Source organism: Myotis nattereri, assembly GCF_964212035.1.
Source record: "Myotis nattereri genome assembly, chromosome: 21".
Lineage (NCBI taxonomy): Eukaryota > Metazoa > Chordata > Mammalia > Chiroptera > Vespertilionidae > Myotis > Myotis nattereri.
The window spans coordinates 17,200,624-17,227,500 of NC_138097.1; the positions used below are offsets into that span (position 1 = coordinate 17,200,624).

General features: G+C 53.2%; 2 protein-coding genes across 3 annotated transcripts in view; both read left to right on the forward strand.

Annotated features, from left to right (window-relative positions):
* ENTREP2 (endosomal transmembrane epsin interactor 2) overlaps nucleotides 1-26,877 on the forward strand; it is a gene marked incomplete at its 5' end in the record, with an annotated part of 52,056 nt that overhangs the window by 20,613 nt on the left and 4,566 nt on the right. The window contains 8 exons of one of the 2 annotated variants that reach the window (XM_081114841.1): nucleotides 15,255-15,365; nucleotides 18,817-18,951; nucleotides 19,838-19,945; nucleotides 20,681-20,841; nucleotides 21,816-21,951; nucleotides 22,647-22,722; nucleotides 22,804-23,013; nucleotides 23,747-25,138. In XM_081114841.1, the coding sequence (XP_080970967.1) occupies nucleotides 15,255-15,365; nucleotides 18,817-18,951; nucleotides 19,838-19,945; nucleotides 20,681-20,841; nucleotides 21,816-21,951; nucleotides 22,647-22,722; nucleotides 22,804-23,013; nucleotides 23,747-24,024 (1,215 nt within the window). In that variant the 3' untranslated portion in view covers nucleotides 24,025-25,138. Of the gene's footprint in view, nucleotides 1-14,992; nucleotides 15,366-18,816; nucleotides 18,952-19,837; nucleotides 19,946-20,680; nucleotides 20,842-21,815; nucleotides 21,952-22,646; nucleotides 22,723-22,803; nucleotides 23,014-23,746; nucleotides 25,139-26,877 lie in introns of those variants that run through there. The other variant, XM_081114842.1, reaches the window with a different exon arrangement.
* NSMCE3 (NSE3 homolog, SMC5-SMC6 complex component) lies at nucleotides 9,935-11,532 on the forward strand. The gene has a single exon (XM_081114949.1). It carries the CDS (start codon nucleotides 9,954-9,956, stop codon nucleotides 10,941-10,943), a length of 990 nt encoding a protein of 329 aa, XP_080971075.1. The 5' UTR covers nucleotides 9,935-9,953; the 3' UTR covers nucleotides 10,944-11,532.

A 26,877-nucleotide genomic window follows, 5' to 3' on the forward strand; every position in this document is an offset into this window, starting at 1 on the left:
ATAAAAAAAGAAATGTAACAATGTAAGGAAGGGATTTTATTTTTTAAACAATTTCTAATATATATTTATATTGATTTCAGAGAGGAAGGGAGAGATAGAAACATCAGTGATGAGAGAGAATTAATCAGTTGCCTCCTGTATGCCCCTTATTAGGGATGGAGCCCACAACCCGAGCATGTGCCCTGACGGAGAATTGAACCGTGACCTCCTGGTTCATAGGTCTGCATTCAACCACTGAGCCACACGGGCCGGACTCAGTCAGTGATCCTATAGTTCATTCGATCTAAACATCCCTGTGCTGCCGCAGAAGAGAGTAGGGCTGGCTGAGTTTCTTGTTCTGGATAACCAGTTGGGGCTTTGAGCAGTGGTCTGGCTCGGGGTTCCTCCCTCTCCCCCCACCAGTCCCTAATGAGAAAACCTAGAAAAGCGAGAGTGGATAGAATTTGGAAGACAGTGTAATAAATAGATGCTTTTGTTCTTTTTCTCCCGTGTTCCTGGCACAGAGTCTGTAAAACCATTCCAATTTCCGGAATGCTGAGCGTGCCTTTTATATGCTAATTGTTGTTGGTGTGGAAAAACCCCACACAATCTCATATTTCCCCTCCTCTGCCGTGGAGGAACACGGCGGCTGCGTTACTAGGTTCCAGCGTCTCCGTATCACGGGCAGCAGGGACGCGCTCGCTGGCACAGCGGTGCCGGCTCCAGAACAGCCGAGGAGTATGCGGGGCAGAGGCAGAAACGAGGTGTTTTTACTTTTCAGAGTTAAAAAAAATAGGATAGGTAGTTTCGGTGGCATGCACTTCGAGTTTAGGTTTTAATTTCACATGTGATTTCTAGCAAAGGGGCTTCTCTTTGGTGTCAGTGTTGTAGAGGCAGGGGCTACGGGAAGGTGGGCGTCCATGGAGAAAGAATGTCCTGTTGCAGCTCAGGCGCTAAAACCAGCCCATAGAGAACAACCCGCCCTGGCCAGCGTAGCTTCGTGTTTGGGTGTCAACGTATGAACCAGGAGGTCATGGTTCAATTCCCGGTGCACATGCCTGGGTTGTGACCTCCATCCCCAGTAGGGGGCGTGCAGGAGGCAGCCGATCCGTGATTCTCTGTCATCATTCATGTGTCTATCTCTCTCCCCCTCTCCCTTCCTCTCTCTCTAAAAGTCAATAAAACATATTAAAAAAATAAATGAGAGGTTTTTCACATGATGAAATCTCTCACTGCAGGCAATGATAAAAGACACGAGCTACACAATGTACGTTTTAACGACTGTTTGTATTTGAAATTCACAGAACAACTCCGAAGGGAAAGTGAACTTCATTCTAAACTTCAGCTTGCTGCTCTTTCATGCTAAGACACAGTGGTTCCCAGAGTTAAGGAGAAACCCACCATCCGCCCCTCCCTTCCTCCGCTTGATTGCAATTTATCTCTCTTTCTTCCTCCGTAGAACTCCCGCAGCGATCGCACGCTTTCCCCCGTAGGGTGAATTTTCACTCCTGTCTACTCTGTTCCTGGCCGTTTCCAAACCGTGTATTGGCGGTGCCACGGCGAGGGTTTAATTCTCACTTTGTAATTGGTTTCCTCGCTCCTGTCTCTGGTCTCCTGTCATCGGCATCTCTCCGATGATCGCCTCCAGGGCTGCTGGACGGGAGGCCTGTTGGTGTTAGGGCCTCGGTCCATGAGGTGCTAGGGGGGCGCCAGCTTTCTTCCCTGCTGTCAGCTCTGTTTCCGGGGTCCTTGTGGTTCTGCTTGTTTCCCTGCCTGCTGGGGGGTGGTGTGTTTGCCCACATTCCCTGCCGCGCTCTGTCTGCTCATACGTGACGCAGTCTGTAGTGTGTGTCCCTTCACTCCTCCCTGATGACCTTCAGCCAGTTTGCCATTCCCTGTGAGAGACAATGCCACCTGCCAGGCTTGTTCCGCTGCGCCCCCCCCCCCCCCCCCCGCCCAGCAAAGGATGGGGAGAGTCCATGCAGCCTGAGCCCTTGCAAAGGCCCTACTCTCTTGACTTTGAGTATTGTATAAGTAAACTAAAAACGACATATGGCCCAGCTGGTGTGGCTCAGTGGTTGAGCATAGACCTATGAGCCAGGAGGTCACGGCTTGATTCCCAGTCAGGGCACATGCCCAGGTTGCAGGCTCAGTCCCCAGTAGGGGGCGTGCAGGAGGCAGCCGATCAATCGGTGATTTTCTCTCATTGGTGTTTCTCTCTCCCCCTCCCTTCCTCTCTGAAATCAACAAAAATCTATTTAAAAAATAATATGATCAGCATTTAAATGGAAGCTGTTCACACTTTCATTCCACCCGACCAGGTAATCACCCTGGATTTTTTGTATAAAAGAAAGGCGAGAGTGTCCTAGATGGTTTGAATGGAGGCACATTTGAAATGCAATGTCCCAGTTAGTGACTGATTTAAACAGTTGGGTTCTTGGCAAATGAACTTAAAAATATAAAAAGATTGGCAAATTTTTTCCTGTAGGTCCTAGAACCCTTGATATAACTTGCTCTTGTGGAAAAAGAATGAGACAAGTATAAAAAATGGGCTCAGTGTGATCAGAGGAAAAGTCTGGGTTTTTTTAGTTTTTGGTATTTTTTTAGAAATGTGCTGAATTCCGAGAGTTAATTAAAACCAAGACGTCACGTGACATTCCGAATGTGTTATATTTAGCTTTTTCCTTAAGAAGAAGTTACCTCTTCTCTGTAAATGTAACTCTCTTGGTTTCTTAAACCTGCCAGCCACACAGGACCGTGGTTCTCCTTTAAGATTCAGGTGAACGGGCTTGCACCGTCGTGCCCACATTTGGGAACCCAGCATGCTCCAGTCCTGTCCTCCCTCCCCAAGGCTGCTGTGCCCGGTCCTGAAGGGTTTCCTGGTCGCCCTGACTCCAGTGTCCTGCCCTCACTGCACGAGAGTTGTTTTTTTCTATATTACATGGAAGTCTGTGAGCCATTTTGCGTTAGTTTTTGCATATGATGTGACATGTACCTTGAGGGTGATATCTTGAATTTTTCCAGCACCACTTTATTTTTATTTATTTATCTTTTAAATATATTTTATTGATTTTTTACAGAGAGGAAGGGAGAGGGATAGAGAGTTAGAAACATCGATGAGAGAGAAACATCGACCAGCCGCCTCCTGCACACCTCCTACTGGAGATGTGCCCGCAACCGAGGTACGTGCCCTTGACCAGAATCGAACCTGGGACCTTTCAGTCCGCAGGCAGACGCTCTATCCACTGAGCCAAACCGGTTTGGCTCCAGCACCATTTAAAAAATGCATATATTTTTATTGATTTCAGAGAGGCAGGGAGAGGGAGAGAGACATAGAAACATCAATGATGAGAGAGAACCATGGATCGGCTGTCTCCTGCACGCCCCCTACTGGGGATGGAGCCCGAAATCCGGGCATGTGTCCTTGACCGGAATCAAACCTGGGACCCTTCAGACCGCAGCCTGACGCTCTATCCCCTGAGCCAAACCAGTCAGGGCGAGCAGCACCATTCTTTTTTGAAAAGATCATCCTTCTTGTCTGGCCAGTGGTGTTAAGTGGTTAGAGCAGGGGTGGGCAAACTTTTTGACTCGAGGGCCACAGTGGGTTCTTAAACTGGACCGGAGGGCCGGAACAAAAGCATGGATGGAGTGTTTGTGTGAACTAATATAAATTCAAAGTAAACATCATTACATAAAAGGGTACGGTCTTTTTTTTTTTTTAGTTTCGTTCATTTCAAATGGGCCGGATCCGGCCCGCGGGCCGTAGTTTGCCCACGGCTGGGTTAGAGCATCAGCACACGGACTGAGGGTCTTGGGTTCAATTCCCAATCAAGGGCACCTACCTCGGTTGCAGGTTCAATTCCCAGCCCCGGTTGGGGCGCTTGTGGGAGGCAACCAATCGATGTGTCTCTCTCACATGGATGTTTCTCTCTCATCTCCCCCTCCCTTCCACTCTCTGTAAAAGTAATAAAAACTAATCCACAAGTGATGATTCGGAAAACAGACATATGCAGTTCAGTCGCGCTGAAGGCAACTAAGAATTCTCCTGGAAGTTGATAAAACTTAAGTCCATTCAATAGCCAGACTCCTTTCTATTAGATTTTCAAATGAATGAGAAATTAATGAAGAGCTCTCACCATTGCCTCGGAATGGGCATATTTATAGCCCTCTCCTGCTTGCCAAAAATAAGTCCACCTCATTTTCCCCCTGCCAGCCATTTCAGCGCCTGGCGCAGAAAATGGGACCAGGCGGTTGGTGCAAATAGGGTGTTTCCCACCAGAAAGAAAGGTTTGAAGTCTTGGAGCCATTTGTGAGCTTTGTCAGTTCTGGGACATTCTGCCTTGAAGTGTTCCCTATGTTTATGTTTATTTGCTTACATATCAGTTATTCTCCAAGTCAGTTACACAACATTGAGTTCCAAATGGCACAATTAGGAGAGACTGGCATCGCGCTCGGGATGGCTCCTCACGGTGCGCGCCTGCCCGCTGCGGACCTCGAGTCGGTGCATGAGCTGAAGATGGCCCCTGGCCATCTAGATTTTAATTTTTTTTAGAATATGTTTTTATTGATTTTAGAGAGGAAGGGAGGGGAAGAGCGAGATAGAAACGTCAATGATGAGAGAGAATCATAATCCGCTGCCTCCTGCACGCCCCGCACCTGGGGATTGAGCCTGCAACCTGGCCATGTGCCCTGACCAGGAATTGAACCATGACCCCCTGGTTCATGGGTTGACACTCAACCACTGAGCCACACCGGCCTGGCTTGTTAGGGTTTTCTAAAATCATGGATCGGTAGTGAATTTTCTCTTAGGACCTTTCTTTCTGTTGTGAGATGGTTATGGGAGAGATGTCCTTTATTCTGTTAATATGGTGAGTTACCCCCATTGATTCAACTCACCTTTCTCAGCTGCATCAGCTGCATCTCAACTTGGTTTGTCTGTGGCTCAGGATTTTTATTGCATCCTCATTTTGAGAATGTCCTTGTCAGATTTAAATGCTCAGTAGCCCAGCCAGTGTGGCTCAGTGGTTCAGCATCGACCCTAACCGGGGATGGAACCTGCACCGTTGGCATATCGGGATGATGCTCTAACCAACTGATCCACCAGGCCGGGGCTGAGTGGCTTTTCCTCTGATGTGGTTTCTTTGCTTGTTCTCTGTCCTATGTTTTGTTTCCTCCCCCAGCTTGTAGCATTTACGTTCCCAGCCCCCTGCTTCTGCCCTTCATATGTTGCTTCTTCCCTTGTGGGTTTTATTTCATGAACTTTCGGTCCTGTCTTGTGTGACACAGCTTTCCGCGGAGCCTCTGAAAACAGTATTTGGTTTTCAGCAGGGACCATGCTCTGTGAACATTTTAAACGAAGAAAAATAAAAAAGCCTGATTCTGCTCTAGGAGTTTGTTGTTGTGCTGCACTCCCCTCTCCTTCTGTCCTCATTATGTTTTTATCATACGCTCTATTTATGCCTCCTCCCTCGGTTCTGCTCCATAGTAGCCATCTGTTCTGCAATTTGGCTGTCTCCGTCCTTCAAACCACTGCACTTCTTAGGAGGCACATGAGTTTGCTGCGCCTGGTGAACCAGGAGGTCACAGGTTCGATTCCCGGTCAGGGCACATGCCCGAGTTTCAGGCTCGATCCCCAGTAGGGGGCGTGCAGGAGGCAGCCAATCCATGTTTCTCTCTCTCTGTCTCTCTATCCCTTTCCCCTTCCCCTCTCTCTAAAAGCAGTAAGAACATTTTAAAAACGTAGAAATGTCATCCTGGCATAATATTAATCAAGTAACAATGTGTGCGGATTTTAATATTAAATGGCAGCGAGTGGGACTGGATTTCTGTAAATTGCAAGTAAAATCACGATTTGGCCCAAGGGTTCAGCATAAGCATAACAGGCGCATCCACATTAATTTCTGTGTGAATTTCCCAAAGTACTGTCTTTCAGTGTCCAGGAGAAGAACCAGCGTGAATCCGGTCATTTGCTTAGCGGTGAATGGGAGGCAGAGAAACCCTGTATGAGCAGGGGAGCCACTCGGATGATGGTGAACAGTTCACCAGGCCAGGACGTTTCATCAGCACGTTTTTAATGGCTGCTTGGCTCCTAGGAGGCAGAGCGTTAGCTAAGATTTGCCTTTTCCCACACCGCCTCTCTCTGACTTGTAGGATTCAGAAAATCGGGGGTGTGGGAGTTAAAAACCAACTCATGCTTCTCAAGAAAGAAGGAGGCCCTGGTTTTTCCAACCAGATTAGGGGATGATGTTGCCAGCTTTGGGGAGCAGGAATCCTCTAGTAAAGTCAGCTCCTGCTGGCCAGTGTGGCTCAGTGGTTGAGCATTGACCCATGAAGCAGGTGGTCACGGTTCGATTCCCAGAGAGAGGGATGGAAACATCAATGAGAGAGAATCACTGATCGGCTGCCTCCTGCACGCCCCCTAATGGGGATTGAGCCCGCAACCTGGGCATGTGCCCTGACTGGGAATCGAACCAGTGACCTCCTGGTTCATGGGTCGACACTCAACCACTGAGCCACACTGGCCAGACACATGTCATTATTAGGTAGCCCTTTATCTGTGATGTCACTAGGATGGATCTTTGTTACTAAGGAGTGGACCCAAGGGATTTTATTGTAACCATTGAAATATCAGGTTGCTTTTCCTGTCTACCCACCAAAATAGTATGCCCCCCCCCAACCTCCCAGCCTTTGCTCCCTGCTTCACACATTGCACTTTGCTCCTCTGGAACAGGCAGCAAAGCGATTCAGTTCACACATGGTGGCTGCATAGATTCATCATTGCTTTTCTTCCCCAGAAGCCCTTGCTTTTGCACCAGGTCACTGTCAGAAACGTTAACGCCTTTCTCTGGTTCTGCAAGAAATACCAGGGACGCAGAGGAGAATTCAGTAGACAGGAAAGATGAGAGCGCCTTGGCAGGCATTTGCAATCAAGGAGATGAAATAAAGCAATTAATTGCTGAGAGACATCTAAAGAGGAATGGGTAGTAGGCATTTCTTTGTTCGATGCATTGGAAATCTTAGCTGGTGTAGTGTTTGCCTCAAATAATTTTTAATATTTTTTCTATTGGGCCTAGTAATAAAAGTATTAAGGTCATTAACATAAAGTGTTTGAAAATGATTTTCTTTTTAAAACCACTTTGTCTTTATTACTTCACATGCTGAACAAAAAAGCCACAAATGTCATATTCAAATCACGCTGAATTTCCTGAAAATTTGCATGTGGATAACTGCTATGGCATGGTGTACCTCTGATGTTAAAATTGATTGAAAATATATTTTTCAATCATCTCCTGAAGAAAGAAAATAAACATTGAAGTTCACTTTTAAAAGAAAATAACTTCCCCTAGCCAGTGTTGCTCAGTGGTTGAGCATCAACCTATGAACCAGGAGGTCAAGGTTTGATTCCCAGTCAGGGCACATGACTGGGTTGCAGGCTCCATCCCCAGAAGGGGGCGTGTGGGAGGCAACCAAGTGATGTGGCTCTCTCACATCTGTTTTTCTCTCTCTCTCCTCTCTGCCCCTCCCTTCTACTCTCTTAAAAAAAATCAATGGAAAAAAAATGCCTCCAGTGAGGATTAACCAAAACCAAACACAAAAATCTGTTATCTTTTCTCACCCGTCTGAGTACGACAGTCTGCTATCTGGGTAAAGATGCCACTGATGGGCACTGATGATTTTCACACAGTCACAGCGGGTAGCTTAACCTGTGGTGCTGCTTGGGAATTTAAGCGAACACCTTAGCAAGAAAAACACACACACACACAAAGGAAAAAAACCCGCTGAAATATCAGTTCAGTTGTTGGCAGTGGCTTTCATCTTATTTCCCATTTCTCTGTTGTCTCTTGGTTGCTGAGTATTTTTTTTAACTCGGGGTACAACTGATCTTTCTGGGGGAGTTTTTCACAGAATTCTCAGCTGCAGGTTTCTTTGGACTTGAGACCTAACTTTAATTTGCAAGGACATAGAAGCAGATGAATTTTCTCATTGTATAAACAAAGTGAATGCCTCAATGATATATTTGCTTTTCTTAGCAGGCTTCTGCCAGTAGGATTGATGCTTGAGGGTATTTTGTTAGATCTTGTGTGGCACAGAAAGTTATTACTCAGAGTTTACCCGATTTTAGCTGGCAAACTTGCATCGGAACATAGAATATCATTTTGCGTTTAATATTGCAGTTCCAGTGCCATTATCAGATTGCATTTTCATACTGAATTACAAACAAAAATTTCATGCTACTAACACTTAATGATATTTGTAATAAGATTGTGTTTTGATGCTATTCTTCAAATAATGTGTTTTGAATTGCTTTCCTTTGAATATATTTGCACTAAGGAGGAACTGAGTTTGATTTGGTTCTTCAGTTTACCCATTTCCTGGGTAGCTTTAAAAAAACAGGTAAATTCGCCCAGCCTGTGTGGCTCTGTGGTTGAGCGTGGACCTATGAACCAGGAGGTCAGGGTTCTATTCCCGGTCAGGGCACATGCCCGGGTTGTGGGCTCCATCCCCAGTAGGGAGGGTGCAGGAGGCAGTTTCTTCTTTGCAAGTCAATAAATAGAAAAGGAGCACATTTGCTAAGATCCACAGAAGTAATGGCAGAAGATTACAGATAGACGAGTTAATGAAATGACTCATGGTGGCTATTCGAGCTGCACAATTAAAACATATAAAGTGCACACACCATAGACTGTGAGAGATGATACCTCTGCGTTCTGTTTTCTTTCTCATCAAACCTTAAGGCTGATATAGTAACAATTAAGAAATTTAAGAGATTCACATTATTGCAATTCTTGATCAGTGATGCCCAAAATTAAATGGTAATCTCTTGAGAGTGCGTTTGTTTGTAGCACCCTTCTTACTCATTTCTGCTAAAATTGTGGCTGTTTACGTGACCAGGTGCTTTCCAAAAGATAAACTTGCATGACCAAGCAAAAACACGTCACTGAAACGAAACGTGCTTTATGGGGTGGTTTGGTCGTAGTTGTCTAACTGACGGAGTTTGATGCAAAAATATAAATACTGAAACAGTGAAAGGATGGGGCAAGTCCTGCTAGTGAGGCAAGCCTGCCTTTACCACAGCTTCCTTTTTAATAGACTCTCAGTGGCTTTGGAGAAGGCAACTGGTGGGAAATGGTTAGGAGGGTAAACTGAGCAAGGGGAGGGGGTGGCGAAGGCAAAGCAACGGGCGTCCTCTGGGGCCTTGGTGCATTGCCGTCCAGCTTCGCAATGCTTTTTAGAGATGGGGGAAGGGGGAGGAGGAGAGAGAAAAAAAGAGAGAGATGTGAGAGAGCGACATGGATTGGCTGCCTCCCGCACGGACCCCATTGGGAGCAGGGAGCAAACCTGCAACCCCAGGTATTTGCCCTTTGTCGGGGAATCAAACCTGTGACCCTCAGGTGCGCCGGCAGGTGCGCTAACTACTGACCCACACTGGTCAGGGCTATTGCATTTTCTTTTTAGAGAGGGAGGGAAATATCGATGAGCGAGAACATCGATCGGCTGCCTCCTGCACACCCTCACCAGGGATCGAGCCCGCAACCCGGGCATGTGCCTGATCGGGAATCGAACCCGCGACCTCTTGCTTCAGGGGCCAAGGCTCAACCACGGGCTTGACATTGACTTTCCGTGTCACTGTCCGGTCAGGAACTTGGCCGCACACGTGCTGAGCGTTCGGCTCCTGGGCTCCGCTTGCAGGGTTTGGAAGGGCGACCCTTTCCGCCAGCTTCACCAGTCACCGGTGCCGAGGCCTGCGCGCCTGCCGACTGACGCACTGCGTCGCCTTCCTGACGCAATGCGCGCAGCCTCCACCGACGCACCGCGCAGTGTCTGTGACGCAACACGCACGCCCCTGGCCCCGCCCAGTTGCCCGGCGCGCCGACTTACCCACAATTCCCACTGCGCGCGCCGCTCTCCGGTCGCCGCGTCTCGTGCCGCGCCGCTGAAGTTCCCGCCGGGGCCGGGCTCCCGCCGCCGGGGACATGCTGCCGAAGCCGCGGAGCCGGGGCCGCCCCAGCTCCCAGGCCGACAGGGACGGGGGTCGCGGCGGGGACAGCCGGGCCGCGAGAAGCGCTGCCGCCGAGGAGGCCCCGAGCACCTCCCGCGGGGCGGGCGGCTCGCAGGACCCCCGCCGCTCCTCGTCGCAGGGCGGCCGCCGGGCCGACGCGCCCCTGGCCGTGGGGCCCAGGTCCCAGAAGCAGCTGGAGCTGAAGGTGGCCGAGCTGGTGCAGTTCCTGCTGATTAAGGACCAGAGGAAGATCCCCATCAAGCGGGCCGACATCGTGAAGCACGTCCTGGGCGACTACAGGGACATGTTCCCCGACCTCCTGCACCGCGCCGCCGAGCGCCTGCAGTACGTGTTCGGGTACCGGCTGGTGGAGCTGGAGCCCAAGAGCAACACCTACATCCTCATCAACAGCCTGGAGCCCGTGGAGGAGGACGCCGAGCTGCGGGGCGACCAGGGCACGCCCACCACCGGCCTGCTGATGATCGTCCTGGGGCTCATCTTCATGAAGGGCAACGCCGTCAAGGAGACGGAGGTCTGGGACTTCCTGCGCCGCCTGGGGGTGTACCCCACCAAGAAGCACCTGATCTTCGGCGACCCCAAGAAGCTCCTCACCGAGGACTTCGTGCGGCAGCGGTACCTGGAGTACCGGCGGATCCCGCACACGGACCCCGTGGACTATGAGTTGCAGTGGGGCCCGCGAACCCACCTGGAAACCAGCAAGATGAAAGTGCTGAAGTTTGTGGCCAAAGTCCATAACCAGGACCCCAAGGACTGGCCGGCCCAGTACTGCGAGGCCCTGGCGGAGGAGGAGGACAGGGCCCGACCTCAGGCCAGCGCCCCATCCCAGGCCGGCGCCCGATCTCAGACCAGCACCCGACCTCCGACCAGCGCCCCATCTCAGACCAGCACCCAACCTCCGACCAGCGCCCCATCTCAGACCAGCGCCCCAGCCCCCTCCTCTTGAAGCCATAGGCTCCGGGGGACTCCTGGGGGCGAGGGTCGAAGGCGCAGGCCTGAGAAGGGTGTCAATGGGGGCAGGGGGCATATTTCTGTAAAGCTGAAATGTGTGTAGCTTTAGGATGTGTTTGCAAACTTTTGTTCTTTTACTATTTTAAAGTATTTGGTTCCAAGTTTTCATTTATAAAAATATGAGTAGAGAATTTATTTTGTTTTAGTATCTGTATTTTGTGTGTGTGTGTGTGTGTGTGTGTGTGTGTGTATAAACTTGGCTAGCTTTATAATACTAATTGGAAAACTTTGGAAGAAAGAACAAATCAGTAATTTGCTTTGGTGCCAAGTCAGTGTAAGTGGCTGTTATATGGCCTCCTAACTGCCCCAGTTTGTAAGGAAAAATAAAAGCCTTTATAAATAAAAATATAATTGCGTATATCCTCTTTTTTTTTTGCCTCAGCACAGCTATTTTATGTTTTCTATGTATAAGAAAATTGTATTTCCTCAACATAACTTTTTTACATTCATGATTATTATTTAGCTCTGTGGCTAACCATTTAGCTTTTTTCCCTACCCTCATTATAATAAATACTATATCTTTGAAGCAGTTAAGCATTGTGCATTTTTTAAGTCGTGAGTCCTGAGAAATTCCGTGACTCAGAACCAACATTTTTTAAACAGTTTTTGCTGCACGTTACAGTACGTAGTGTTTTGTAGAAGTTGCTTTACTTCCAGGTGTGTGTGTGCAGATTGCATCATGACGTGAAATACGTTTCTCTTACTGTGACAGGTCGCAGAAGTGTTAATAAGCCCTTTAGTGGTTAACTGCACCTACTTGGGAAGCAGACACCCTGGCTTCAGAGTCAGGCTCCCCCTGACCACATGCATGTAGGCAGGTCCCTAACTTGCTTACAGACCTCTCCTCACCTGTCATCTGGGCTGCTGACTCCGAGAGAGTGGTAATGTGACCGTTAGATGTGGAAGCGGATGTACAGCTCTTGGCACCACGCCTGGGGCTTTAGTTAGTACTTTGTTCCTTACATTTTTAAAAAATATGTTTTTTATTTCCTGTGGTCTGGAGCAGCTAAAACATTTTTTCTAAGGTTTCCTTTCATTATCTTGCTCCAAATCATTCCTAGAATTTGAGTCACTGGTTCAAAAGTTATGGCAATATTCTAGTCTTACTATGGTTTTATGAAAAAATATAATTCATGGTATACGGTGAGGATAGCCCATATAAAATAGTAAAAGCAGGGAAATTAGATGTTAAGATTTCCCCTGGCTATGAGGTCATTGTAGGATAGTGAGAAGGGTATAGGTTTTGAAGCTGCCAAACTGACTTTGAATTATGGCTCATGGTATGTCAGCCTGGTGACTTGGAGTAGGTCTTACTCTCTGCGTCTCAATTTATCTGCAAAAAGGGGAAAATGGTAACTATAATTATAGGGGTTTTTTCCCCCTAATCCTCACCTGAGGATATTTTTCCATTGATTTTTAGAGAGAGTGAAAGGGTGAGAAACAGAAACATTGATGTGAGAGAGACATGGATTGGTTCACACACATCCCGACCAGGGCCAGGGATTGAGCCTGCAACCTAAGTACATGCCCTTCACGGGCATCGAACCCGGGACCCTTCAGTCCACAGGCTGACGCTCTATCCACTGAGCAACACTGGCCAGGGCCATAGTTTCTTTTATGGATTAAATGAACCGGAAGAAAAGCTCATGGTCCCCACTCTCCCGCCACAGCTTCCGCAAAATGCTGCTTAGAGAGGCTCAGCCAGTAGCTTTCAGGGGTGAATAAGAATTGTTTTGGGGGAAGAAACTGCAAATTAATCATGAAATGAGGTAAATAGTTTTAAAAAGGGAACTGGATCAACACTCACCTGGAAATAGCTACACGAGTCTGGTGGGCCTGTGGGCATGGAGGAATGGGATAGGCTCCTGGGTGGGCCTGTGGGCATGGAGGAAGGGGATAGGCTCCTGGGTGGGCCTGTGGGCATGGAGGAAGGGGATAGGCTTCTGGGTGGGCCTGTGGGCATGGAGGAAGGGGATAGGCTCCTGGGTGGGCCTGTGGGCATGGAGGAATGGGATAGGCTGCTGGGTGGGGGCCTGTGGGCATGGAGGAATGGGATAGGCTCCTGGGTGGGCCTGTGGGCATGGAGGAATGGGATAGGCTGCTGGGTGGGGGCCTGTGGGCATGGAGGAATGGGATAGGCTGCTGGGTGGGGGCCTGTGGGCATGGAGGAATGGGATAGGCTGCTGGGTGGGGGCCTGTGGGCATGGAGGAATGGGATAGGCTCCTGGGTGGGCCTGTGGGCATGGAGGAATGGGATAGGCTCCTGGGTGGGCCTGTGGGCATGGAGGAATGGGATAGGCTGCTGGGTGGGGGCCTGTGGGCATGGAGGAATGGGATAGGCTGCTGGGTGGGGGCCTGTGGGCATGGAGGAATGGGATAGGCTCCTGGGTGGGCCTGTGGGCATGGAGGAATGGGATAGGCTCCTGGGTGGGCCTGTGGGCATGGAGGAATGGGATAGGCTGCTGGTTGGGGGCCTGTGGGCATGGAGGAATGGGATAGGCTGCTGGGTGGGGGCCTGTGGGCATGGAGGAATGGGATAGGCTCCTGGGTGGGCCTGTGGGCATGGAGGAATGGGATAGGCTCCTGGGTGGGCCTGTGGGCATGGAGGAATGGGATAGGCTCCTGGGCTTTCCTTCCATTGAATGGAATTTGCATACATGCCTCCTGGTTTGCATTTTATTGCGGACTTGGCCGGTGTGTTCTCATGGTGTGTTCTCATCCTGCATTTCATCCTTACGGTGAGAATGATCCTAACCCAGGGCCCGTTACCAGTTCTATCTGAGGCACATGTCCCCCCACCCCCCCACCCCACACACTTTTCTCATAGAGATGTTAACAATTTACCAGCAGCGAATTACTAGGTGATTTCAATTTTAGAACAGAAAGCAGCACAGACCAGACCTTTTCTTCTCGCCCTTCCCAGAGGTGTCAGTCTGTGGGTCTCATGCAGTTGCAGGGTTCAGCATGTTAATGCGCGTATACAGGAGCATTGTGCGCAAGTGTTCCCTGAGCTTTTCCACCTGAAAGCTTGGTGGTAAACTGTAGCCTGTGCTACTCTGTTTTACACGACATTGGTTTTGAGATTTTGCCAATTAGATCTGATTCATCCATTTTATTTGTTCTTCCATGGGGGGAAATAAATTTATCCATTCCCTAATGGTTAGGTTATTTCCAGTTCTTAGCTATTTGCAGGCAGTACACACAGTGCTTCCTCAGGCACGTGTGTGAGAGCTTGTGTCTGGTTACACTGCCAACATGTTAGAGTTCCTTTTCCCCGATCCTCTCTCCTGCGTCCGTCCCAGCCAGATGTGCATGTCACTGTACCCGGAGGGAAGTCCCAATATGGAATCATCACTCTATTCACAATGTATGGATCCCCTCCCATGTACGTAGCACACGGCCTACTATTTTCCTAGATCTAAAAGCTAATTCTCTTTTTTAATTGAAAAATGAGAACAAAGTGGTTTTGATGCACTCACCATATATATAAAATCACTTAAAATCGACTTGCCAAATTGATTTTTAAAAAGTCAGAAGAGAAAAATCAATGCAACAAATTATAAAATGTAATAAACATAATCATTACTAAAGAGATTCATTCTGAAACAGCACTCATTGTGATCCCTAGGAATATTCTGGTGAGTAAAAAAATAACAATAAATAAAAGAAAGGTCTTCTAAGAAATAAACTTCTTTCATTTGATTTTCTTTCATGATCAGTTGTTATTTTTAAGGCTCTAGAAAACTATTTTGAGACTATTGTATATTTTCAAGTTTAGCCTCAAAGACTTTATTTTTTTAAAATATATTTTATTGGTTTTTTACAGAGAGGAAGGGAGAGGAATAGAGAGAAACATTGATGAGAGAGAAACATCGATCAGCTGCCTCCTGCACAACCCCTACTCGGGATGTGCCCACAACCAAGGTCCATGCCCCTGACCAGAATCGAACCTGGGACCCTTCAGTCTGCAGGCCGACACTCTATCCACTGAGCCACACCGGTCAGGGCTCTTAAATACTGTAGCATATATTTCCAATAAAGTCACGGTCCGGACAGTGGCTTTTCAGAGCGTACCTTTTCTCCTTGATGTAAGGGAAGCTGTGTTTGCAGCTCTGAGAAACAAGGCGTTTCCTTTGAAGCAGGCCAGGCGTGTGGTGATGTGAGCGACTGAAAGCATTTTTGCAGCCGAGCCACCTTTGTCCGAGCCTCTGCGGTGGGTAATGGGCTTTGCGCTGGTCTCTTGCAGGTCACCTTTTTCATGCTGCTCTCCGCGGTGTGCGTGATGCTGAACCTGGCCGGCTCCATCCTCTCCTGCCAGAACGCTCAGCTCGTCAGCGCCCTGGGAGCCTGCCAGCTGGTGAGCACTGAAACCGGCGCCTTCCCGCGAGGCCTGGCGCACGGGCGGGCGTCACTTTAAAAGCAATCGTGTCCCCTCCTTGCGTCCTTCTGATAGTGCATGGTTGTCTAAGGAATTGAATTTCAGTTGATTCGTTTCTCAAAATTCTCCCGGACGAACGCATGCACCGCTTTGTAAATCCGTTACTAATAGAATATTCCCACGGATCGCCGCGCGTGCTGTTGCGGAATGAATCTCTTTAGTGACGATCATATTTTAGCATTTGTTGCATTGATTTTTCTCTCCTGAATTTTTAAAAATCAATTTGGTAAATCGATTTTAAGTGACTATATACATATATATATATATATATATATATATACATATGGTGAGTGCGTCAAAACCACTTTGTTCTCATTTTTCAATTAAAAAAGAGAATTAGCTTTTAGATCTAGGAAGATGGTAGGCCGTGTGCTACGCACGTGGGAGGGATCAGTAAGTTGTTGGTTGCATAGAGGACTCCATATCATGATTTAGTTCCAGGGACAGTGAGACATGCGTGTGGCTGGGGCAGAAATGGATGTATGTCCAGTCACGCTGAGTAAGTGTGGTTGAACTTCTGATATAACCTTGGCGGCTGGGTATGGGGGCATTCGCATTGGTTTCTTTTTTAAATACATTTTTATTTATGTCAGAGAGGAAGGGAGAGGGAGAGGGAGAGAGATATATATCACTGATGAGAGAGAATCATTGATTGGCTGCCTCCTGCACGCTCTCCACTGGGGATGGAGCCTGCAGGCTGATGCTCTACCCACTGAGCAACACCGGCCAGGGCGTCCCACAGCGTTTGTATCCACTCATCTACTGAGGGGCACCAGGCTCTTTCCAGATTTTGGTCATTGTAACGAGCGCTGCTCTGAACATATGGTGCATATATTCTCTCATGTTAGTGTTTCTGATTTTTTAGGATATATTCCTAGAGGTGGGATCACTGGGTCAGATGGCAGTTCCATTTTTAGTTTTTTGAGGAAACTCCACACTGTTCTCCACCGCGGCTGCCCCAGGCGGCATTCCCACCAGCAGTGCGGGCGGGCTCCCTTTCCTCCACATCCTCGCCAGCACTGGTCGTGTGTTGATTTGACGACGGCAGCCGCTCTGACGGGTGTGAGGCGATCCCTCCTTGTTTCAGCTTGCATCTCTCTGAGGATCGGGGACTTCAAGCATTTTTTCGTGTGTCTCTTGGCCGTCTGTGTGGTCACTTTGGAGAAGAGTCTAGTTAGGGCCTTTGCCCGTTTTTTAAATTGGATCGTTTGTCTTCCTTTTGTTAAGTTGTCTGAGTTCTTTATATATTCTGGAAGTTAACCTCTTATCAGTGGCAAATATGTTCTCCCATACAGTGGGATCCCTTTTCATTCTTTAAAAGAAAGAATTTCCTATTTTCATGATCTTGAGGTTATTTACATCTACTGTATCCTTATGTGGAAATACAATGCTGTATTTTAAAATATATTTTAAATGTTGTCACGTCCAAAGTATTCTGTAAATGGAAGATCACACAGTACGTAACCCTTGGAATCGGCTTTGTTCCTTCAGTGTAATCCATCCAAGTTGTGTCCACCAGCCTGTCCCTGTCCACGGGGGGTAGTGCCCACGGTCGGTGTGTAGGACAGCTGTGTGGCGTCTCCCTGCGGAGGCCGCCTGGGCTCACGCAGTTGTTGGTTTTCGTGAGGAAGGCGGTGTGAAGGGGCCTTCTCCTTTCCGAGGGCTGTGGGGCTTCCCTGAGGCTGGGGCTGCGTGTAGTGCCAGCACTCCAGTCTCAACATGAACGCGTCCGGTAACCAAGCCAACGCCAATTATGTAGCCACGGCGCTCAGAAGAGCCCACAGTAGCCAGGGCAACCCTGATTGAGCTTCGTCCTGATGAATCAGAAATGACGAGAGGACGCGCCTAAGGCTGCAGGTTCGGAAAAGTCGGGCTTGAAAGATGCAGGAAAACGAGGCTGAAAGTCCGCAGCCCCTTTGGGGTGCGTCTGTCATTGTCTCGTCTCCTTCCCAGCTCCCGTGATTGCCAGAAGATGTAGCTTTTTAAAAAATATGTTTTTGGCCTGGCCACATGGCTCAGTGGTTGAGCGTTGGCCTATGAACCCGGAGGCCATGGTTTGATTCCTGGTGGGGGCATGTGCCCGGGTTGCTGGCTCGATCCTCAGTGTGTGTGTCGGGGGCAGCCCATCAGTGATTCCCTCTCATCACTGGTGTTTCTGTCTCTCCCTCTCCCTTCCGCTCTGAGATCGAGGAAAAGATATTTATTAAAAAAACAAAAAAACCTTCCCTGGCTGGTGTGGCTTAGTGTGCTGGCCTTTATCGCAGGCACCAGAAGGTTGCTGGTTGATTCCTGGCCAGGGCACATGCCCGGGGTGCAGGTTGGATCCCCAGTAGGGGGCGCGCAGGGGGAGCCAATTCATGTTCCAGTCTCTCACATTGATTTCTCTGCCTCCCTTCATCTCTCTCTAAAAATCAATGAAAATATTTTTAAAAATATCACCAACAACTTAACCACTTGGAATGTTGACCCCCCTAACCTCATCTGCTGCGCACCCCGACCCAGGACCCCGCAGCTCGGAGCGATGGTCGCCCCATGAGTGAGTGGGTCCGACTCTGTCCCTCATGCTTTGGTTTCTGTGTGTCTCGGCCGGTTCATTGCCCCCGAGATTCGCAGGCGGCCCGCGGGGGCACCCCGTCTTTCTGTGGTCTCAGCCTTTCCACAGGCGATAGGCCGGACCTGAGAGCGGCAGACCAGCCACTCAGTGCTCCAGGGTCAGGAGGAATCACAGCGACCCCATCTGCGCAGCTCTGCTGCCCTCGGCGACCCGACCCCCAGAGCCGCGCCGGCAGTAAGCCCGTCAGCCCCGCAGGCAGGATGTCGGGGACAGAGAGCTCATCAGGAGCCTCCGGGGACTTTCTTAGAACCAGTCACCCATTCAGGGAGACGCTGAGGATGCATGTCCGTGTCTGTCCCGGGGTCACTGGAGGGTTATTGACGCGACAAACTGCCTCGCAGCCAAACCCAGGCTCCCGCCCTCGTCCCCGAGGGGCTGTGCTGCCGTCACATTGATCAGTTCTCCCCAGGCCCAGGCAGGACCACGTACAAGCATTCCTTCCTGGTTGTTAAAACGTCTTAGCGTGGGTGCAGTCACTTTAAAATAAGTATTTGCGGTTTCAGAGAGGAAGGGAGCGGGAGAGAGAGAAAAACATCAATTTGAAGCAACTCCTCCTGGGGTTTTCCGTGGCTTGTGCCCACAAAACAAAATAATCATTTTGGGCTTCGTGACTGAGACTAAACCGGGATGCTTGGACCGAGGTGTTGACACGTGTGTGCGCCTGTGTGTGTGTGTGCGTGTGTGTGCGCCTGTGTGCGTGTGTGCGGTGCGCCCGCCAGGCCGGCCGGTGCTCACGGCGGGTGCCTGTCCCTCTAGATTAAGTTTGACAGCGTGGAGGTGTGCATCTGCTGTGAGACGCAGCACCGGGCGGCCGGCTGCAGCAACCTCGGGGAGACGCTGAAGCTGAACCCGCTGCGCGAGGACTGCAACGCCGTGCGGCTGACCCTCAAGGTGACGCCCGGGGAGCCTGCCCTGCTCCCATCCGTGCACACGGGGTTCGGGCGGTTTCCTCCGTGCGTGCCTCTCAGTGCGCGTCGCCCCGAGGTCAGGTAGCTGCCAGAGGGACTCTCTCGGGGACTTATTTCCAAGGGTCAGAGATTCCCCTGGAAGGTGCCACCTGCTTCTCGGGCCCCTTTGTCCCTTTCCCTTTCCTGCCTCGGACGGATCTGGAGGGTGGGAATGGATGGAAAGTCTTGACGAATTTCAGACTCCTGCTTCCTAATGTGCTGACGTTCCCTTTTTTTAAAAAATAAATTTTTTTTTACTGACTTCAGAGAAGAAGGGAGAGGGGGAGAGAGAAGCATCAATAATGAGAGAGCCAAAACCGGTTTGGCTCAGTGGATAGAGCGTCGGCCTGCAGACTGAAGGGTCCCAGGTTCGATTCCAGTCAAGGGCATGTACCTGGGTTGCGGGCACATCCCCAGTAGGAGATGTGCAGGAGGCAGCTGATTGATGTTTCTCTCTCATCAATGTTTCTAACTCTCTATCTCTCTCCCTTCCTCTCTGTGAAAAATCAATAAAATATATTTAAAAAAAAAATGAGAGAGAACCATGGATCGGCTGCCTCCTGCACGCCCCACCCTGGGGATCCAGCCCCTAACCCGGGCCTGTGCCCTGACCGGGAATCGAACCAGCAACCTCTTGGTTCATAGATTGACGCTCAGCACTGAGCCACACCAGCCGGGCAAGGCCAGTGTTGATTATGAAAATAAAACATCACAGGAGAAAGCGTCCGTGAGGCAGAGGTGGTTGGCAGGCTGGTCCTGGGGTTGAAGGCGTGCGCAGGGCCTGCCCGGGCTGCCCGGGGAGCTGACCTTCTCCGCGTCTCTCCTCGCAGGACCTGCTCTTCAGCGTGTGCGCCCTCAACGTCCTCTCCACCATCGTGTGCGCCCTGGCCACCGCCATGTGCTGCATGCAGATGGTCTCCACCGACATCCTGCACCTGGTGAGTGGCCCCAGCCCTCCTCCGGCCGGTGGGGACCGTCGGACGTGGGAGAGTGGACATTCTCCTGGTTCCGAGGTGGATGCTCGGCCACTGGGCCACGCCGGCCAGGCTCCGGCCAGATGCTTTGTAACGCAGGGCCCTGCAGGAAGGGCTGTGTAACTAGGGCCGTGGCCTGGTCTCTGTGCTGGTGAGGGGTCAGGGGGAGACGCAACGCCACCCCTGGCACCAGCACCAGCACCAGCAGGGTCACCAGCATCTTCACCGCCAGGTCACCAGGCCCGGCCCAGCGCCACTGTGCCCAGCTCTCCTGGGACCCACAGGGACCTTCATGAGGCCTGGGGTCAACAGAAGTGCGTCTGGGTGGCGGGCGCTGCGTCTCTGTCAGACAGACCAGGACTGGTGGGCGTCTGAGGAATGAGAAGCTGGTTACAGCCCTGCTGGTGTAGCCCAGTGGTCAGAGCACCGGCCACACACCAGAGGGCGGGGGTTCGCTCCCCAGTCCCGGTGAGTGTGTGGGGGAGGCAACCAATAGATGTGGCTCGCCTTCTCCCTCCCTTCCTCGCTCTAAAAATCAGTTTTAAAATCTAAAAATAAATATAGTCGAATGTGTGTTTAGCCGGCAAGGCCCAACAGTTTAAATGACGTAAGCCCCAAACTGAAGCTCACGTGCAGTTAGGTCAGCTGGACACGGGCCACACACGGCGTCCCAGTCACGGTGCACCTCTCTGTTTCCAGTTCCTTCCACACAGGGCGCATTCCTCCAGCCCTGCCTGCGTGACCCCGCACGGCACCGTCCTCCACCAGACGCTGGACTTCGAGGAGTTCGTCCCCCCTCTGCCGCCTCCCCCGTACTACCCTCCCGAGTACACCTGCACGCCCCCGGCCGAGGCCCACAGGTGGGTGTGTCCGCGGTGCCTGGGGACGGGCTGACGCCAGGGAGATGGGGAGCGATCGGGCAGATGCATGCGGCAGAGGCCGTGCCCATCTTCAGCAGAGAAGCTGTGGATGGGGCGGGGGGGAGGGGGGCGCATGGGGGGGGGGCGCAGGCCATAGAGCCGGTTGGTCAGAGAACAGAGCGTGAGCAGCGGAGGGAAGTGACTCAGAGCAAGAAGTTTCTCTGGGTGTCTCTCCAGGACACAGAACCAAACCCAGGAAACCCAGAGCCGCTGCTGGGGGGGCCCTTGGTAGAACATGTGATGCTGATTAAAGAGATTAAAGATGGAGTCAGCTGGGGAGCATTTTAATTTTAATCTTTTAAAATACTTTTTCAGCCGAAACCGGTTTGGCTCAGTGGATAGAGCGTCGGCCTGCGGACTGAAAGGTCCCAGGTTCGATTCCGGTCAAGGGCATGTACCTGGGCATATCCCCAGTAGGAGATGTGCAGGAGGCAGCTGATCGATGTTTCTAACTCTCTATCTCTCTCCCTTCCTCTCTGTAAAAAATCAATAAAATATATTTTTAAAAAAATAAAATAAAATACTTTTTCAGAGAGAGAGGAAAAGAGAGGGAGAGATAGGAACATCCATGATGAGAGAGAATCATTGATCGGCTGCCTCCCGCACACCCCACACTGGGGATGGAGCCCACAACCCGGGCACGTGCCCTGACCGGGAATCTGAACCGTGACCTTCTGGTTCATAGGTCAATGCTCAACCACTGAGCCACGCTGGCCGGGCTTTAATTTTACTGTTAATGGACAGAGCCATTGAGTTTATTGGAAATGGAGTTATCTTTCCAGAAAAGCTAAAACTGCAGAGCCAATTAGGCTTTTCCTTCACAAACACGATGCGTGTCCACCAGGGAGCTGACAAATGCAATGTCAGCCTTTGGGGTCCTCCCCGGGGGTGACAGGCGATGTCTGCCTCCTCAGGGGCCTCCGCCTGGACTTGGCTCCCGCTCCATTCGGCACCTTGTACGACGCGGCCATCAACAGCCCCGGCCTGCTCCACCCCGCGGAGCTGCCCCCGCCCTACGAGGCCGTGGTGGGCCCGGCCCCGCCCAGCCAGGTGAGACCCGCCGGAACGGCTCCCTGCACGCGGCCTGCTGCCCGCACGTCCCTGTCTGAGCCTTTCACGAGCCGGTGGGATGCGGTGTCACCAGCCGTGGTGGGGAGCAGGCGGCAGGCCAGAGAGCAGAACCTGGGACCCACCCAGTGTCTGTGCCTCTTCCCCCGGCCCCTCAGGCGTGTCTGAGCCTAACAAATGCGTTTTTCTCCCCCAGTGCCACTGCCTGTGTGTGTGTGTGTGTGTGTGTGTGTGTGTGTATTTCAGAGAGAGGAGGGGAGAGGGAGAGGGAGATGGAAACATCAGTGATGACAGAGAAGCATTGATCGGCTGCCTTCTGCACACCCCACACTGGGGATCGAGTCCACAGCCCAGGCATGTGCCCTGGTGGGAATAGAAACCTGGACCCTTCAGTCCACAGGCTGATGCTCTATCCACTGAGCTGCACCGGCCAGGGCGCCTTTATACATTTTTAAAAATATTTTTGTATTGATCTCAGAGAGGAAGGGAGAGAGAGAAAGAGACAGAAACATCAAAAGTCACAGAGAAACGGCCTTGAGTTTGGCCAGGGCGTCCTCCACCTCACACCCCCGGACTTTCGGGGGGACATTAGTGCCCGCCTCCCAGCGTTTCCTACGAGACGGTGGGTTCCAGGTCGCCCTCCTGACCGGCCCCTCGCTGCCTGTTTCTGGCTGTAGGTCCCGCACACAGACCAGCAGGGCGCCCAGACCAGCTCCCGGGACCCGGACGCCTCTGCCGGCTTCTGCGCACAAGGTAACCTCACCCGTAGGATTGGAGAGAAGATGTTTATCCTTTCCTTTTTCTTTGTTTTTAATATGTGTTTACTGGTTTCAGAGAGCACCAGCCGCCCAGGCTCCCAGGGTGCCACCGCTCTGGGCCCCAGCCACCTGTCCCCCGATGGCCCCGTGGGAGCCCCGCCGCCAGCCCGGCACCCCGGCCTCACACCCCCCGGGGGCCCCGGCCTGGGCACACGGACACCTCCGGGCCCTGGCCGCCTGGCCCGCTCCACCAGCGACCCCACCGCGTGCTCGTCCGGGGCAGCAGGTACGACTGCCCCCCCCCCCCCCCCCCCGCCTGCGGCCCCACCTGCTGGCCGCGGTCTGAACGCCTTGGGCCTCGGGGGCCCTGGGAGCCCTGCCCGGCCACAGTGACACGGGGTCTGATGTTCGGTCCCCAAGGGAGGTGGACAGTCTGAGGCCCCGGCTGTGGCGCCTGCAGGCCCACTGCTCTGCTCCGCTCCGCTCCGCTCTGCCGGGACGGGGGGTTGGGGGTGGGGGGGGAGTCTGGGGTGATGAGAGCCACCGGGTCGGCCGGCCAGGCCCCAGCACAGCCTCTGGGCCGAAGTGCCGAGCGCCAGGCTTTGACCGTGAGCCTTGCGGTCTCCCTCCGGGCCTGGCCCGGGCTGTGCACTCCCCCTGCCAGCGTCCGCCTGGGATCTTGTTGCTCAGATTCGGACTCTGTCCTCCCCTCCCGGGGCTGCCCAGGGCGCTGTTCCAGCCGAGGGACAGAGGGGCTCTGCCCGGGCCCTTCTCCTGGCCACGTGGCTTGTGCCGTCCGCAGCCCCCAGCCCCGCTGGGTCAGTGCCACCTTCGCTCGGAGCTGAGGGGCCAGGAGGGACCAGGAAGCGGGGCCACGCCCAGCCGCCACCCCAGGACCCAGAGCTCCCGGCGGAACGCGGGTCCCTGCGTGTCGGCTTTTCCGAGGTGCACGGGCAGCCGCCCTTGGTGCTGTGTGGTTTGGCCTGTTTTCACACGCCATCTTTCCCCTTGACTTTCAGTCTCCCGGTCTCGCTCCGCCGTGGCTGCCTGTGCCCGCCGACACCAGCCGTCCCCACCCGGGCACCCTGACACCTGGGAACCGCCGGGGCGCCCAGAGCCCGAGGCCTCGCCAGCCGTCGCCAAACAGCGGCCACGCTCCGTCGTGGACAGTGAGGCCCACGCGGGCACCGGGGGCCTGGTGGCTAAGTTTCTGGGGTGCTCCAGCCGCCCCCTCTCCCCTGCAGAGCGCCCCATGGACGGGGCCATCTTCAGTGCGGCCGTGCTGGACCAGGTGTGAGCCACCAGCTGTGGGCGTGGACACGGACAGGCTGGCGTCACAGGGGCCTGCGGGGGAGCCGTGCCTGTGGGGAGAGGCGGCCCCGGAGGACCTGGAGGTGGCCGCGGGCCCCTCCCCCGGGGGAGCCGGTCCATCGTATCTTTGGGGGACACACGTCCTGCCCAGCCCAGTCACACCAAGGACTGACCAGCCGCACAAGAAGCCAGGGGCGGGCGACTGTCGGGTAATGAAGATGCAAAGTGTTTCCAGCCCAGGATTCTCCCCGATTTGGTTCCCGACGTGGACAGAGGGGGCACGGAGGCTGAGGCTGCTTTCTCCTGTCCCGGGCCCCGCTTTGTCCGCGGGGCTGAGGGAACCGTGCCAACATGTACGAAGGGGGACAGGCGTGGAAGGGGCTTTGTGGAGCGCCCCCTCTCTCAGCCCTCCCTCCGTGGGGGCCCCGCCCGGCGCTCTCCACCGCCCCTACCTGGTGCGAGGACCGCGGAGCAGACACTGTGGTTGGATCCGTCACAGGAGCCCTTGGGACAAGCCGCTGCTTCGCGTTTTCTTGGATCTGCCTCCCCCCTGGACTGGCCTCGAGGGTGGAGGTCTGGGGGAGAGGCCCGTGACCCCAGATCCGTGTTCTCCCGAGAAAGCAGGTCTCTGCTGGCCCCGCCAGGCAGTGGCAGCCCCGTCGGCGTTGGGAGGACCCAGGCTGTCAGCCATTTCTGTGCAAAACACCCCCCTGTGGGGCGTCTGCAGGAGCAGCCAGCAGCTGGCACCTTGTACTTGGCCACGTCCCCACGCGGGCCCTGGGGCACCTCTGCAGCGTGGCAACACCTGGACCCACAGCGCAGCCACCAGCACCTGAACGGCCACCGAGGCCCCTGCACTGGACGAGGCCGCGACAGCCCCGGGCCCGGCGTGGGGAGGACTGGATGGGTCCTCTGCTCTGTGGTCACGGCGGCCGATGTGAGGAGGGGAGCCGGGTGTCCAGCCCAGGAGCAGGTCGGGGAAGGAGCCGTGTGACGGTCAGCTGTGGCCGCCGGGATCGACTGGCCGCTGCCTCCCGCCACTGAGAGCCGCAGGTTCCCGCCCCGCCTCTGGGACAGGCAGGACCCCCAGGGACACTGAGGTGAGGAGTGAGCACTTGGCGCAGACTGGGAAGCGGGGAAACCTGCTCTCTAGGTTCTCTCTCTTTTTTTAAAAATTAAATGTCGGGGGGACTGGCATAGGTTCATAGGACAAGGTTAATAACGTGGTGGTGTGGGCGGACGGGCTAACCCGCCGTCCGACGGTGGATGAGGAAACATGGGGTTTATTTAAGGGAAGGGGCTGGGGGATGAGATGTGTGGAGGGAAGGGCTGCAAGCACCGAGCCGGGGACACGGGGCGACGATGGCAGCCCCGGGAGCTGGCGTGCCTCCTCACGTGCCGTCACCGCAGGGCTGGGCCTGAGCGGGTGGCCTGGAGTGCGGCCGGAGTGCAGGTAAGTGATCAGCGTTTTAGGGCAGTTTCCACGCCTTTATGACCCTGGGGTCCAGACAGACTTCCCGGTCCTGGCCCTCCTGTGGCGAGCAGCTCACACGTGGCCGAGAGGGTGACCACATGGGGTTCAGGGAGGGTTTCCAGGCTACAAGGCCCGTCTATGGCACCGTGCCGTGCGCCCAGCACCCAAAGTCACATCTTCCCCCGTCACCGTATATTAGGACACCCCCCCCCCCCCCCCGCCTCTGGCAGCCACCGCACTGCGGTCTGTGTCTCCGAGTTTCAGTTTTATGTCCACGAAGGAGTGAGACCGTACAGCTCATAGCGTTGTCTGTCGGACGTAGCTCACTCAGCATGCTCTCGGGTCCAGCCATGTTGCAAATGGCGCTGTTACCCTTGCTTAGGGCTGAGTAGTGTCCTGCTGTGTACATGTGCCTGGTCCTCTAACGCGGACACTGGTTGTGTCCACGTGTCGACCACCGTGAATGCTGCCGCAGCGGACGTAGGGGTGCAGTGTCTCTGTGAATACAGGGTTTGGAGGGTTTGGGGCACATACCCAGGAGGGGCTGCTGGCCGTGTGGCAGCTCTGTGCTCAATTTCTTAGGAACCGCCAGGCCCTTTCCCTAGTGGCTGCACCATCGCATTCCCACCAGCAGTGAGTGAGGGTCCCCCCTCCCGTAGCTTCCCCCCCACTTGCTGCTTGTCCTGCTGCTGCTGCCTCTCTGGCAGGTGGGAGGGGGGAGGGGGAGCTCTGCGGCTTTGATCTGCGTCTCCCCGACTGTCCTGTTGGGAGAGGGCGCTTTCTGACCGGGCTGTTTGGCGTGGAGTTGGCCGCCTTATTCCTGTATTTTGGAACGGAACCCTTTGTCGGAGCTGCTGTTGGCAAATATCCCCTCCCGTCCGGTTCCTCCAGCGCCTTTGCTGCAGGAGCTTTTCCGTTTGATGTGGCCGCTCATTCATGTCTCCCTTCACTTCCCTGGCCTTTGGGTCAAGTTCCTAAGATGCCCCCTGTGCCCCGGGTCCGTTTTCTTCTATGTAACTGGTTTCGGGTCTGGCAGGTCGATCTTTGATCCATTCTGAACTAACGTTTGTGCGTGGGGACAAACTGTAACCCTGTTTCATTCGTTTGCGTGTGGTTTTTCTCAGCTGAGGGCTTCGCAAGTCCCCCAGCCAAGTTCCTGTGCAGGCAGCTAGGTGAGGGCTTTCCAAGGGGCCCCCCAGCATCTCCAGCGCAGCCCCCGGCCTGGTCTCTGGAGGGGGCTTTTACTTCACAGCGTCTCTGGGGTCTCAGGGTCTCAGGGTCGCAGGGTCCCTGGGCCAGGCCCTGGGGGTTCTGTCTGCAGTTGAGACCTGGGAGTGAGGCCAGCACCCCTCCCCCGCACGAGGG